Genomic DNA, 16080 nt, shown 5'->3' with positions numbered 1-16080 from the left:
CTTCCCAACTGTAGGTAAAGACCCTTGTCTTGGCTCTAGCATTCTGAGAAGAGCGAAGCAGAACAGGTCTGCCCAGCAGGGCTTCCAGTGTGCATCAGACATGCGTGTGCACTTTTCCATAGCAGAACACGCACCCTTAGCAAGTATGGTTGAGAAGAAGTGGCAGAAAACTCCTACACCTTCACCATCAACTAATTTAAAAAATTCTAGCTGGTGTGGTGATGTGTGCCTGTAATCCCAACTATTTAGGAGGTAGAGACAACAGGATTATAAATTTGAGGCAAGCTTAGCAAAAAAAGATTGGCTGTAAGGCTCAAGTAGCAAAACACTTGTTTGGATTCAGTTTCCAGTAATTTTCATTATTAGCCACATTTTCTCTGCCAATAAAAATACCATAATGATGCACTAGACTATGGAGGTAAATTTTCTCATTATTATAATTGTTTTTATTGTTATTATTTGCCAGGTCTGGGGCTTGAACTCAGGGCTTGGGCACTGTCCTTGGTTTTCTCAAGGCTAGCACTCCATCACTTGAGCTATCACACCACTTCCAGCCTTTTCTGTGTATATGGTACAGAAGAATCAAACCTGGGATTTCATGCATGCTAGGCAAACTCTCTGCACCAGGACACACTCCAGGCCCCTATCTTTGCATTTTTGCAAAGAAAAGGCTTAAAGCACATAGGGACCATAAAGTCTGTGTGTTGTCTACAGGGTGACTGACCTCTCCCCTGCTGGTAGCACATTAAACTGGAACCCAGATAACCCAGATCAGGATAGTGTTACCCAGGCGTGTGAGCATCTGCAAGAGTCCTTCCCAATCTTGGTTTTGAAAACTTGATTGGGAAGGAAGTTGGTATTGCTTCCAACATCACTTCAGTTAATTCAGCTGGAGCCCCCTTTGCCTTTGTGTGTGTGTGTGTGTGTGTGTGTGTGTGTGTGTGTGTGTGTGTGTGTGTGTGTATAACTGGGGCAAAAGACACCAAGTCTTGGTTTTCTGCTATCACATATTTTGTAAGGATCATGAGAAATCAACACATCAGTGCTCAATAATTTCAGAAGCGCTTTCCTGTTCCCTTGTGCTGGGGTCCTGCAGTAGTGGATGAAGAAGAGTGGTAGGTACTCACGTGGTATGAAGCCTTGGTTAGCCAGTTGCTCCTGGGTCCGTCTCTGCTGAAGTCGTAACTGTAAAACTTAGAAAAGGTGTTAGTTTGTGAGTTTGGGCTAAATAGGATTGTGGTCACTTAAAGTTACAACATACTTTGCTAAGTTCTCACTTCTTTCTATGAGTGTTCTGAACATAGTTATATGTTCTGAGCACTTTCAGTTGTGCTGTAGATGCATAGATACATAACTTCACTCATACTGCCTCTGAGAGAAGCAGAAGGTCTGGAAATAGGGAGGTCTGGAAACCTGGGATGGAATGGTCCATCTCCTCTTTGAAGAAGATGGCGTGTTCATAGCACCATGTCCCACCCCACACCAACGGCACTCTCTCAGTGGTGAAAGCCTGTGGTTCCAAAAGAGGATGCAGAGTGGAGAAAACAGCTTTGGTATTCCTTCTGGGTTCAAATCATATCTTCCCTCCTACGCAATGGATATGAGACCCTGAACACATTTGGCTAACCCCCAATCTCCTTTTTTATAAATAGGAACAATGCCAACCTTGCATGGCTGCCATAATGTCTGATAAAATGCATGTATGCATGTCACTTCATTTAGAACCTGACACTTACAATGGCACAAAAACACTACTGTCAGCTTGGCGCAAGGGTGCATGCCGCTAATCATGGTTCCCTGGGAGACAGAGTCAGGAGGGTGATATATTGAAGGCCAGCCTAGCCAAAAATGTTCATGAGACCCTATAGCAAAAATAAGCAGCAAATAAAACAAAAAGCTGTGCTGGGCGTGGTGACTCATGCCTGTAATCCTTACTACTCAGGAGGCTGAGATCTGAAGATCAAGGTTCAAAGCCAGTGTGGGCACAAAAGAACCTGAGAGTCTTATCTCCAGTTAACCTCTAGAAAACAGGAAGTGGGGCTTGGCTCAAGGGTAGAGTGGTAGCCTTGAGCTGAAGAACTCAGGGATAGCACCCAGGCTGAGTTCAAGCCCCATGACCCACAAAACAATAACAACAATAACAACAAAAAAATAAACAACAACAACAACAACAACGAGAAGGTGTGACTTAAGTGAGAGAGCAAGCACAAGTGCCCACGTTAAACCCTAGAACTGTGAAATAAATAGACAAAATAAAGCTAGGATTATGATACCTGAATTTTTTTTTGAAATTGAAAAAAGCACTATCAGAGTTACATTTTGCTTAACTAAAGAAATCATTATTCAGTTATCCAAGGTCTATATCCAAAATTTACTATATATCCAAATACATATATTAAATATATGCACATTATATACACACATACACATATATGTCAAATATGCATTGCATAAATCATATGCAATGTATTATTTTAAAAAATATTTTTATTGTAATTAATAGAAGGGTCGCATTATATTTGCCAGATAGAAGGCGCATTACCTAACAAACATTGCTACCCCTTCTCATGTTTTTGTCCCTATTTCCCTCTCTCCACCCCTCCCCTCATCTTGTTTTCCCCCTTCTCTATCCTATTTCAAATATACATAGTTAACATTAAATAGTATTGAATTGTAAGTTCAAGATTTGCAAAGAAACTGAGATCTGAGGATCAGCTTTGAAAACAGCCTGGGCAAACAAATCCAGGAGACTCTTATCTCCAATTAGCCGCCAAAAAGCTAAAAATGGGGGCCCGGGAGTTTAGCCTAGTGGTAGAGTGCCTGCCTAGCATACACGAAGACCTGGATTCGATTCCTCGGTATCACATACGTAGAAAAAGCTGGAAATGGTGCTGTAGCTCAAGTCATAGAGTGCTAGCCTTGAGAAAGCCCAAGGACAGTGCTCAAGCCCTGAGTTCAAGCCCTGAGGACTGGCAAAAAAAAAAAAATAGAACAGCTAAAAGTTCAGGTCATAGAGTGACAGCTTTGAACAAAAAAAGCTAAGGGACAGCACAAAGCTAAGCACCTAGGCCCTGAGTTATAGCCCCAGAACCACCAACACACCAAAAGATGGAAGATATTCATTCATTACATCTATAACTCACCAGTAAATAACGTATTATGTGAATACATTCTTGACTGTTTTCCCCAGTGGTCAATAGGTCAGATAATACTCTCATGGCCAAAATTGTACCAGCTAGGGAGAAAAGCTCACTTTTCCCTGGATACTAACTCTTTCACCATTTTTATCTTTTTAATTTTGGAATTATTGTCTTTAAGTAGTTGTACAGGGAGGTCTCACTTAACAAAGAATGCATCTTGTTCTCTGATGCCCACTTCAACAATCTCACCCCACTTTGACCCACCCTGCCCCTTCCTTACATTTCTTAATTTGTGACATACAATGACTGACCTGTCCAGGTTTGATAAAAAGCTCAGAGGGATGCTAGAGATCAAGCGAATGACCATATCCACCCATATCCCTCTCAGGGGTTGCTTCTCATGGCGGATGGAGCGCCTGGACCCTCCAGGCAGAAAGGCCTAGTACCTAGCCAAGCTGCCTTTCCCCTTCTGTGCACAGCTGTTGCCTGGTTCCCTTTTCCTGGATGCATTTTTGTGTTCCCTCCACATACGCAGATGATCGTGCCCAGTTGTGTCCCCAGAGCTCCTGGCAACCCTTCACAGATCTAGTGTAGCTAAAAATACTCTGAGCAAAGGGTTAGTTTTTGGTCCAAGCTTTCACCCAACTCCCAGTTCTAACCACCTGCAATGGACAGGTGTTCCTGAAGTTCTCTCTCTCTCTCTCTCTCTCTCTCTCTCTCTCTCTCTCTCTCTCTCTCTCTCTCTCTCTCTCTCTCCCATCTCTCCATCTCTCCATCTCTCCGTCTCTCCATCTCTCCGTCTCTCTGACTTTTGAGATACCTCCAAAGACCCAGATAATATAAGCAGCTTGGCTAATACCCTAGAATGATGAAAAGGCCAACACATTTCCGGTCTATGACTTTGGATTCTGAATTTCTACCCACCTTCCCTGGATTCAAGTTTCAAATGCAACTGTTTACATGGGACTGCTTTAATGTTCACTTTGTTATACTTCATGCTTCAGCCAGTAGTGAAAGGACCCTTTAGATGAAGAATCGGAAATCCTTGGAACAGGAGTTATATGTCATGCTACCTGTCTCCTTGGTAAGCCAACATAAAGGATACTAGGCTCAGAATCACCACCTACAAGTTTCCATGGCAACAGCCTTGGAGAAGGGCCCTGCTCTTTCTCCAGCCAACAGGCAGCAGGGTGACCATTCTGTCCTACACAGGTGATGAGGTGCAGCTGAGTCTCTGAGAAGAATGAGATTCCGGGCTGATCTCAGGCTCTGATGGCATCACACAAAGTGGTTGCTATGGTTTTGGTGAGAAGTGTTGCTTTTCTGAGGATCGCAAAACACTTCATGTTCCAACCCCAGGCTCACTCCTTTTCTGACAGAGTGGAAAATGTGCCTCTTTGGCTGAAATGTTCCTCTTGAGTCCACCCCAAAGATGACATTTTTAGGAAACTTTGAGAAGAATCTTGTTGCTGTTACTGAGTCATGATAGAGTGGAAATGGATTTTTTTTCTATTTAGAGAGATTTTTTGTGCTACTGTTTGAAAATGTCACAATCGTGGGGAAGGGTGGGAATGGAAAACTCTCCATCAACTAAACATTGGCCTGGAGAATTCTGTGAGCTGCCTGGCAGAAGTAAATGGATGTGGTTAGGTATTTAAGAAGATGGAAGATTGCTTATCTGAAACATGACACGGTCATTTTCACTGTTATTTGATTAGACAGATCCCAGCCTTGGGGGAAATCTCAGTTTCTACACACACTGAAGGAGTAGAGTAGATTGGATTATTTTAGACATTTCTCCAATCTGCTTGATAAGAAAGATCTATCACCTAGGGAATGTGGTTGAAAATTAAAAAAAAAAACAAAAAACTACACATTTCTCTGTGGCTCACATTTGGGCTTGAATGGGACTACCTTTTACTGAACATCCGAGGAAATTTTGAGGTTACAAAATGTATATTTAGAAATAGAAATAAAAAATGTGTGTTATAATTAAACAATGGAGATTTTCTTAATTATTCTGATTGATCCCAGGCCTTAATGATGCTAAGTAAGTGTTCTATCACTGAGATAACTACCAGCCTGGGACTTTGTGTCACATTATTTAGTGCTTTGCTTTTTCCCTTGAAATGCACTATTACTTTTTGAATGATTGTGTATGATGTCGTCTCTGATGTGTGTGTGTGTGTGTGTGTTCCAGGGCTGCAGTCAGGGCCTTCAACCCTCAGTAAGCTTTATTGCTCACTGATGGTACTTTACTACTTGAGCAACATCTCCAGTGAATTATTTTTTCAATTGAAGATGGAATTTTTTAAATATTTTTATTGTAATTAATAAAAGGGTTACATGATATTTGCCATATAGAAGGTGCATTAATTCACGTACATTGATACCCTTTCACATGTCTTGGTACCCATTTCCCTCCCCCCCCACACCCCCCACCCATCTTGGTTTTCCCTCCTTCCCTATCAAATTTCAAATAACCAAATACAAATAAATTCAATATATCAGATAACAGAGTGAGATACTGTAACAATATGAGATACCCAAGGGACAGCAAAGGAGATGAGAGATAACATAGTACATTAAGGACAACAATCATTCGTTATATGGCTTTTGTTTCAATATCCTGGAGGTCCTTTCAATTAGCTTCATACTATATGGCCTTATGTATCAAGGTTTTGCTCTATTGCAGATCTCTGCTAGTAGAGTCCAAGGTTTCTACTGATTATGACAAATGAGGGAAACCATTGAGCCTAAGTTCCTTTGAGTCTGGCTTACTTCACTTAATAGGATTTTTTCTATGTCTTTCCATTTCCTAACAAATGGGGCAATGTCGTTTTTTTCTGACAGCAGCATAGAATTCCATTGTGTACAAATACCACAACTTATTGATCCACTCATCAACTGAGGGGCATCTAGGTTGGTTCCATATCTTTGCTATGGTGAATAGTGCTGCAATGAACATTGTTGTGCTAGTGGATTTAGTATGCCCTTGTTTCTGGATGGTTGGGTAAATGCCAAGTAGTGGAATTGCTGGGTCATAGGGGAGTTCTATGTTTAGCCTTTTGAGGCACTGCCATACTGCTTTCCATAGTGGTTGAATGAGTTTGCACTCCCACCAACAGTGTAGTAGTGATCCCTCCTGGCCACATCCCCTCCAGCATCTGTTATTATTCGTTTTCCTGATCCTGGCCATTCTAACTGGAGTGAGGTGGAATGAAGATGGAATTTCATTGACTTTTCTGCCCAGGCTGGTTTGAACCACCCTTCTTTGGAGAATTTAGGCTTACAGGCTTGGGGCACTGGTAATACCAGTGCCTGGCTCTTCTCTCATTTAATTGTATTCCAATATCTGCCTAACTACCCCTTTTCATTGTAGACTTAATTCCCCCCTCCCCGTAAGTGAAGATGCATTATTTTGTACTCATATTAGGGATTATAGCCATGTAACCACATGCAATACTTTAGCTTTGATAATTTGATAACAAATGGTTGTGACTCATTGTAGTATTTTATGAGTCTACTAGGTTTTCATAGATCTGACCATCAGTATATATTTTAAGAAAATCCTTTCAAAAAATATACTGGTCTGATGACATTGTTGGGCTATTTATAACCATGGGGACTATTTTTTTTCTTATAGCTTTGGGAAAGCTATTTATATTTGGAGCTCATTAAGCATAGTCAGCTAGAGTCATAGGGTATCTCTAAAGACATTTGTATAACCTGCTTCCTTACCATGCTAGGCACTATTCACCATATCCAAGTTATGGAAATAGCTAAGCTAAGCTAAGACCATTATGTGTCTATATGAATTGTACCCATTCACCAGGAAGAATGGTGTGATGACATTAAGTGAAGTAAGTCAGGTTCAGAGAGACAAAGGACATGGCTTTTCTCTCATCTGTGGATACTAGATCTGAGTTAGTAACATATATGAAAGCATACACAGAGTCATATGCCTATATACATAGACAACCATATTAATTAAAGTATGTTTTGTGTTTGGGAGGATTCCAGTGGTGTAACATCTTTCAACAACTAATTTTCAGTTTAACAAAATGAACCTGGGGAATCTGGAACATGTGTCCACAGGAAAGGGTGAGGTCTACAGGGAGCAGACAAAGGATAGGCAAATACAGTCATAATATTCAGTGAATATGGTGAAAATGGGATTGGGCAGTTGGGAGAGATAGGGAAGAATGATGAAAGGGGTGTCATTGATCAAGATGCCTTTTACTCACAAGCTGAAATACTGAACACACTTTGTGCATCTACTTCAGGATACAAAGCATCCATAGTCCCGTATGTGGTAAACATTCCCTGGTTCTCAGTTTGTATTTCAACTTGGTTTGTGTTGATTTGTGGCCTATAACATTTTTATTTTCAGTCCTTTGCAAACTTCTCCGATTTCTCTGTTTAGTGTAGTTTTAGGGAGGTTTACTCTATCTCCAGACTAAATACTGCTTAAATAGTTTCATTTTTTTAAAATGAATTTTACTTTTCATTTGGATGTCAACACATCTGGAATCAACTTTTAGTGTATAGTGTCACCAACAAAAGCTCTATTTTTCAAATTATTCATTGTTTCAATATCATTTGTTTCTCTTTTGATTCAATTTTAAAGTCCATATTCATCACATAAGTGTCAAACCCCATATCTGCTCCTACTCCTTTATGTTGTAACCCTGTGCTCATACCTGACTTAAATATGTACTTTTTAGGGTGTAGCAGTCTAATATGAGACAGCAGAATCACCTCCCTCCCCATCCCTCACCCCCCCCCACTGTTATACAGTTTTACTTTAGCCTTTCCAAACCAAGGCTGCAGGATAGTGTCCAAGCTATAACAAGCTAATCTTGACCAGTAATTGCAGAGCCCTTCAGGAAATGTCAAAATCCTAGAAACCAGAGTTAGAAATCTTTGGGTTCTCTGACCTTTGAAAGTGCTTCCTCCTTAACCTGGCTATGTTTATGATTTATTTCTAAACATCTCCAGACTTCTCAGAAATATTGCTTAGGAATAGAATAGCTTTATCTAGAAGAACAGAGTGGGGGTTAATTAGGATGCCTCTGTATCAATATCATCTCCATATCCCTAAGCTCATCCTGGTCTTTTGAATCCTCTGTGAAAGACAACAATGGCTCCAAAGCACCTGGAAACTTCCACTTGTGAGAAAGCCCCTTACTTCTACAAGACTTTCTTACAATGGACTCCTTCTGCTATCAGAATCGTCTGCATCTTGGTTGTTTAGCAACCATTGTTTCTTGGTAAGAATCATGCCATCAGACCTTTATGCTCTCTACTTTTATGTTCTACATAAAGGAGAGCTTCTATTTCCAAATTATAAACCTGTTTTCTAATTTGGACTGGACATTTAAATGTTTTAATTTACTAATTTTTTTTTTTTTGCTGGTGATGAGGCTTGAACTCAGAGTCTGGTCACTATTCCTGCACTTTCACTCAAGGCTAGTACTCTACCACTTTGAATCACAGCTCCACTTCTGGTTTTCTGGTAGCTAATTGGAGATGAGAGTCTCATAGGCTTTCCTGCCTGGGCTGGCATCGAACCAGAATCCTCAGATCTTAGCTTTCTGTGTAGGTAGGATTACCTGTGTGAGCTACTGGTGCCCAGCTAAATGACAATTTTTAAAAAATTTGCAGAGAACTAAAGCAAATTGTAATACAGGTATATTTAAAAATAAATGTGATACATATTTAACTTCTGCCTTACACATAGACACAGTAGCTATAAGCAGGTATTTTAGAAAGACTCCTGAAGTGTTGTTTGACCCAATATATCAACAGAATGTGCCTGGCTGGTCATATAAAAGTTCAGGAAGTCAGATCTTGTTCTTCCCACTCCATTATCATGTGACCTTGGCCCAGCCCCTTCATCACTCCACCTCAATTTCCGTGTCTGTAGAAGGAAGGAGCCTCCAAAGCTCTGTAGAGGGCTGATACTTCACAACCCCTGGCTTCGTTTTTTTTTTTTTTTTTTTTTTTTTGTGTGTGTGTTTTTTTTATATATTTTTTATTGTAATTAATAGAAGGGTTACATGATATTTGCCAGAGAGATGGTACATTAATTCCCATACATTGATACCCTTTCACATGTCTTGGTCCCCATTTCCCTCCCCCCACCCCCACCCCTCATCTTGTTTCCCCCCCCTTCCCTATCCAATTTCAAATAACCAAATACAAATATATCCGATATATCAGGTAACAAAGTGAGATGCTGTAACAATATGAGATAACCAAAGGACAGCAAAAGAGATGAGAGATCACATAGTACCTTGAGAAGAACAATCATTCATTATATGGCTTATGTTTCTATATCCTAGAGATCCTTTCATTCAGCATCCTACTATATGGCCTTTTGTATCTAGGTTTTGTTCTATTGTAAATCTCTGCTACTAGAGCCCAAGGTTTCTACTGATTATGACAAATGAGGGAAACCATTGAGCCTAAGTTCCTTTGAGTCTGGCTTACTTCACTTAATAGGATCTTTTCTAAGTCTTTCCATTTCCTAACAAATGGTCATGTCCTTTCTTTATGAGTCTCCAAGCTCTGATTTTTCGCTTCAACCCCAGCCTTTTCCCCCATGAGATCATAGTTCTTGTAATAGCTCTTAGCATTATACTCAGAGTGCAAGCAAAAGCTGCAAGATGGTAATGGAGTAACCCACCAAAGAAAGGTCAAAGGGGTCATGAACGGAATGCATGGTTCCAAGGTGACCTTGAAGAGGGAAATGTGGCCTACAACAGTGCTTCTATAGATGTCACAGAAATTTGGAGAGACTATCCTGCCACCCTGGGGAGCCTGCCTTTTTTTAAGTTCCCAGTTCACCATCTCAGAGAATATTTAACACTTCCTTGCTGAGGTATCTCTAGACCCAAAGTGATTTATGGCATCGTTACTTCAGTAGGAAGAAAAGACAAAACCATCCGCGTTAGATAAATGAATTTAGATAAATGGGTGGTTAAAAATATACCCATGGGAGTCCACCAAGGATGTTACAACTAGGCCTTTAAACTTTCAAGAGAGAAGTTTGTGGGTGATATGATACAGGGAAATTCCTGACCAATGGAATAGCACGCATAAAACCTCAAAGGTCGAAGGAACCAGCCTGAGCTGAGCAGAGCTGGCTTAATCAGCATCGGACTTATGCTGTCACCAGGCCCAGTTTAATGCTATGGTGTCAACATTGTAAAACCATTGAAAATTTACTAATTTTTAAACAAAGCATTGTTCGGCTCTGCAAAGTATGTAGAGTTCGGTAACTAAGGTTGGGTTCTGCAAGGAATAGTGAGAGTTGATGCTGAGGAATAAGATAGGAATTTGGGGTCTTGAATGCAATGCAGAAGTTTTTGCAATTCATCCTGCAAAAAGAGGAGAGAATTGTGTGCCTGTGTGTATGTGTGTGTGTCTGTGCGTGTGTGTGTCTGTGTGTGTGTGAGCGGTAGGAGTGAGTGACAATAATGTTGAAAAAGAAATGAGAAAGGAGAAGGAAAGTGAACAATGTCTCCCTTTTATTCTTCCCTGAGATGGTTTCCCGGTGGTTTGCCAAGGAAACACTATTCCTAGCCATGAGACACAGAAGACGAGTCTGATAGCCCTTGGAGGTGGAAGAGCAGTCAGTTAGGAAGAGAATAGGTCATAGAATAGAGAAGAACCAAAAGTTCAATCCCCAATTCACATCCAAGGTGCCTACCATACCTGTTTCTGACTTCTACATGATGCTTGGGCTCTTTATACAATGTATTCCTTATCTCTTAAGTACGTGCAAAATTTCCTGAATCCCTGAAATCAGTCTTAAGAGAAGCATCTCTCCCTGGTAGGAAGCTATCTACACAAGTAAGGAAAGCTTTAAGACCCACTTAAAAAAATTATGTTGAGACAGAGTCTGCTATATAAACTCAAGTTAACCTTGAACTTGTTATTCTCCTGCCTCAGCTTCCTAACTGCTGGAGTGAGACCTCTGCTTTTAAATTCTGAGTTACCAAGTAAAAATGTCTTCAGTAGGTTGCTCTACAGTTTATAAAGGTGACTGAAAGTGAGTAATGGACATGACACAGAGGACACTGGCATATTCTGGAAGCTGGATTAAACAAGTCACAGGAAGCGGCTGCTTGTGTAGCTATTTATGATGAGCTGCTGTGCTCTGTGCCAGGGAACAGTCACAAGTCCTGGACATAACAGTATTAGCTCACTGAAGGCTCTCCTTACACAGCCCCACGGTACCTGTGTGTAATTTTGGCCTTGACTTTTCCCTGTTTGCTCATCTGGCCCTAGGTTTTGCTGGATGCACACAACTCCTGGATATATACAACTCTTGACCTTGACATTATAATCTTCAAGGACAGTGCAAGGCACAGATTCTAGCAAGGCTGTTGACTGATGGATGCATGACTCCCTGGAAAAAAGAAGCAGGACCACCATTGAAGGGTTTAAGGCCTCTTTTAATAAGCAGCTCACAGATGTAACCCTTGTTAGTTTTCTGACATAAGGGGAGCCAGAGGTTGTAGGCTATCTGACTGGCCCATATAACTAAGACATGTATAGCCATGTACAGGCAATCTGAGAGATCAAACACAGACAATTCCTTCTTCATGCTTGGGGTGTCCTAATTTCCTTTTTTTTTTTTTTTGGTTGGTTATGGGACCTGAACTCTTGGCCTGGGCATTGTCCCCGAGCTCTTCAGGTCAAGGCTGCCACCTTACCCCTTGAGCTACAGTGCCACTTCCAGTTTTCTGGTGGTTAATTGGAAATAAGAGTCTCCCAGGCTGGCTTTGAACCGCAATCCTCAGCCACCTGAGTAGCTAGGATTACAGGCATGACCACCGTGCCTGGCTCACTGTTTCCTTTAAGGAGATTCAGAAACAATAATTGAGGCCAGCACTGGGCATTTGGAGAATCAAAAGGAGGAGGATATTCAAAAACGTTTGGAGTCAGAATGATCATTCAGTGACTTCAGTGATCTGGCCTCACGCACAGGCTCAAGTTGTTTTAGAAAGATGTCTGTTCACACAAACACCGTGAAGCTATTCTTTTCCTAAGCACCGCACTCTCAGTTTGTCAAAACATTTGAAGAAGACTAATTCATACCTCAAAAGGAATTCTCTCTCACTCACAAAGCTGCCAGGTTTGTGAGGGGAAGGCTTGCAGGTTAAAATATCTCAAGACACTAGAGGGAGGAGGAGCAAAATTCTCTGGGCAGAGCTCTGGGTCTCTTGAGGCACTGTCCTGCAGAATGGGAAGTTTGCATGCTGTGTGGAAGGGCAGGAGGGGAAATTTCTGATCATATCTAGCTAGTTGGGACCAGTTTTGAAGCCTGGAAGAAGCCACTCAGGATTAGAAGTCATAAAGCAAGGTTTCTGAAGTCAAGGATGCATGAGTCCAAATCCAGCCTTTCTACTTCTTCAATACACCCCTTCAGTGTGTGTGTGTGTGTGTGTGTGTGTGTGTGTGTGTGTGTGTGTGTGTGTGTGTGTGTGTGTGTTGGGGGGAGCAGGCAGCAGGTCCTTCTATCCACCAGAACTCTCCAGCTAGGAGAACTGTTCACCCACAGGGAATTTTTTTTCTTCTCCCCTTCATCCTAACCAGGTCCCTGAAGTACAGAACAGAAACTGAGCAACTGACATAAACAATTTCAAACAATCATTGCAGAAGACAAATTGCACTATCTGGGCACTAAGATTCCTCTCAGAGGCTTTCTCCACTTGTTTATGTATTCCCTGGTGTGAGCTTTGAGTGAATTAAGCCGACTGTGCGTGTATTCTGGGATGGTCCGAACAGGAGAGGCTGGGAAAGGATAGCGATGCTGAAGGAAACTTGCTTTCCTTGAAAGTGAATACAGAGGTAGATCTCTTTTTGTTCATTCTTTCCTTGGGAAGTTTCAAGGCTCCGTGCCAAGAGAGCAAGGTTCACGTCCTATGCCAGTATGATCTCACTGTCTGTGCGGATTTGGGTAGGTCATTAACTCCTCCTAACCTCTGTTTCACATTCCTCATCTTAGAGTGTAATTATGATCACCAACAGTGATACATCCCTGCACAAGTATTAATGAGGGTTAGTAGGTGCTTACTAAACAGAAAGGGATTCCAGCGTGGAACACAGGAACCGAAATAATCTCAAATTAAGAGATTATTTTTCCCCATCCCATGTGGATGGAATCTTTGAATATAGTTCTTCTAGCATCCTCGTTTATATTTGTATATATATTCCATCCTAGCATTTGGGGGCATGTATTGTCTTTTCTGATTATAGAACAAATACATGCTCGTTACATGAAAGAAATGTAAGGCGATGTGAAAAAGTTTCAAGAGTGAAAGTAAAATTCATTGTCATTGAAGTCTGCAAGGCTATGCATTTTCTGCCAAGACTGCTACCTTCTTTTTTTTACATTTTATGCATGTGCGTGGGTATAAAATGTGTCTGGTCCCTAGTTTTTCAATATTGAAACCTTTGTCTTGCATTCCAAATATCTTTGCATCTCAGTGATCTTTGAAAAAACTATCTTCAATATGCATGTTCTAGCCTATCAGTGAAACAATTTACCTTTGATGAACAGTTCAGATTTCTCCCTTGATTTTTCTCCAGCATGTATAACATGACAATAGGAATCCTCAAACGTAAGTCTTTAACCTCTTCATACTACATATATACTATATGCACATATCATGCACCTAGAGTTTGTGTACATATCATATTCATATGCTGAATTTTAATAGAGCATTATAATATGCTATAATACATAACATGGGTGCTATTATGAAGAGTTTGAAGTCATCGTACTTCATTAATACTGTGGAGTTTTCTGTTTTGAGGACCTTCTGCATGTCAGGTTCCAATCTCTATGTTGGGAACAGAATTCTCTGCAAAACTGGTATTTGTCTGTACCCTCCATTTTGCTCATTTACGGAGTTATATATCCAGAGACTCCGTCTCATTTCCCAAACCATTCTTTCCAGGTGAAAGCCATTGCGAGAAGGTGGCTTTACATGAAGAGACCCCTTTGCTGGAAGACGAATCTGCTAACTACCATGCATCTGTCTGTCTCACAGGCCTGTCTTGTGTTTTACCTGGGTACTCAGCTCTCTGGGAGACCATCTGGGAAACTGAGGTACTGGAAGCCTGGGAACTACAGTTCTCTTTCTAAATCTACTGTCTTTCTGCCGCAGAGCCTCAGTCTGCATCTCTCTGATCACCTTTGTTAGTTTACAGCAAAGATTTTAGGCTATTAAAACCATGTTCACTGATGGGTCTTGAATTTGGTGAAGGGGAAGCTTAATACCCCCAGAGAAATACTAGGTATGGGGGAAAGGAGCTTGGTCTAGTGGTAGAGTATGCGTAGCATGCAAGAAGCCCAAAGAAAACTCAAGGACAGTGCCCTGGCCCTGAGTTCAAGCCCCAGGACTGACAAAGTAAGAAGGAAGGAAGGAAAGAAAGAAAGAGAGAGAAAGAAAGGAAGGAAGGAAGGAAGGAAGGAAGGAAGGAAGGAAAGAAAGAAAAGAAATGCAAGGTGTTACCATTTAGCAGATCATTCTACCAGCTGGCTATTTCCAAAATTTTATTCTTTCTGGAAAGAGCTTTTCTGTGAGGCATTATTTTTAGCTAGATCAGTATTTTCAATTATAAGAGAAGAAAAACAGCCTTTGCTGTTCCTGAGAGCCAATAGTACCCTTGCAGGAAGCAAGACCTACTTGGGTCTTGCTTTAGAAATAATAAGATCATAGCTAGAATGAAAACTACTTCTCTCTCCCTGAAGAATAAGAAGAAGAATGCATCTTTAAGCTTCCTTTGTGAAGCAAGAGAACAAAGAATGATCTATTCATAAAGCATTTTCTAAAATACAATGCAAATATTCTGATGACAATAATTATCTTTTTTTACTCTGACACAGGAGGTGCGGTTACAAAGAAATGAGAATAGCTAGATGGTGAGGTCAGTTATCAATGCAGTTGTCAATTTAGAATGAAATAGTATGTTAAAATACTGTAACTAAGCATGCCACAGCACAGTCATATAAACACAATTACAATAAAAGTGACTATATAATTTACTATGGGTGTGCAAATGAGCAGCTATCATTTATTGGTTACAGAAGCATGCCCCTCATGCTGGCAAGCACCCTCAACATTTCCAAGAAGAGGCATCCTTATTATCAAAAAGAGCCATGCCACCTAAAGAGCTTAAGTCACATACCCAAGTTCATACAAACTAGGAAGACAGGAGCCAGGAATTCCCCTCCAAAGTCAGTCACACTCCCAGGCTGATTTAAATGTAAATTTTAAATTCCAGGCTATGCACACAGTGGCTCACACCTGTAGTCCCAGCTACTCAGCAGACTGGGATCCAAGGTTCACGTTTACCATTTAGTATTTGTGGACTGCAGTGTATTACAGGTGACTGCCACTGAGGAAGCCAGACCAGACAACAGGTAAGATGGAGGCTGCTGATATCTAAGGGTTGCTGGCTGTCAGTGCCCTGGCAGAGGAACAAGCTTTCTTAGTTTCACCGAGGAGGTGAATGCATTCTAGGATTGATGAGAATTGAGAACAGTGTAAACCTCTCCATTCTCTAGGCTGTTCCTTATCCAGCTGCCTCTTAGATATGGTCCATTCTTCTCTTTCCTACTACAATGTTTGTGGCCTAAAAATTAATTCAACAGATAGCACTCGTAGCCAATTGATGTATGACTAAAGTTACTTTTTGTTGTAAAAGATATGGGAGGCATTGAATAAATAATCAAAACAAAGAAAAATGTTGGTATTTTTGTGATGTGTTTTGATTCCTAAATTGTTGGTTTTAAAATATTACAACTTCTAAGTTAATTTTTCTTTTCTTTTTACAAATGCTGGTACTGGGCCAGGAGTTTGGCCTAGTGGTAGAGTGCTTGCCTAGAATGCATGAAGAGCTGGATTTGATTCCTCCA

General features: G+C 40.9%; 1 protein-coding gene across 3 annotated transcripts in view; it reads right to left on the bottom strand.

The window, feature by feature from the left end:
- The window catches only part of Myocd (myocardin), a 78418-nt gene that overhangs the window by 53298 nt on the left and 9040 nt on the right, over window positions 1-16080 (bottom strand). Inside the window, exons 1-2 of one of the 3 annotated variants that reach the window (XM_090349549.1) lie at window positions 4065-4187; window positions 1128-1193 (exon numbers count right to left, since the gene is read on the bottom strand). In XM_090349549.1, the coding sequence (XP_090205675.1) occupies window positions 1128-1193; window positions 4065-4137 (139 nt within the window). In that variant the 5' untranslated portion in view covers window positions 4138-4187. Of the gene's footprint in view, window positions 1-1127; window positions 1194-4064; window positions 4188-16080 lie in introns of those variants that run through there. The other 2 variants (XM_090349550.1, XM_090349551.1) reach the window with 2 other exon arrangements.

Source organism: Megascapheus bottae, chromosome 17 (assembly GCF_031878675.1).
Source record: "Megascapheus bottae isolate mThoBot1 chromosome 17, mThoBot2.hap1, whole genome shotgun sequence".
Classification (NCBI taxonomy): domain Eukaryota; kingdom Metazoa; phylum Chordata; class Mammalia; order Rodentia; family Geomyidae; genus Megascapheus; species Megascapheus bottae.
Note: the sequence above shows the minus strand (reverse complement) of the source record. Positions and strands in the feature narration are given on the sequence as shown.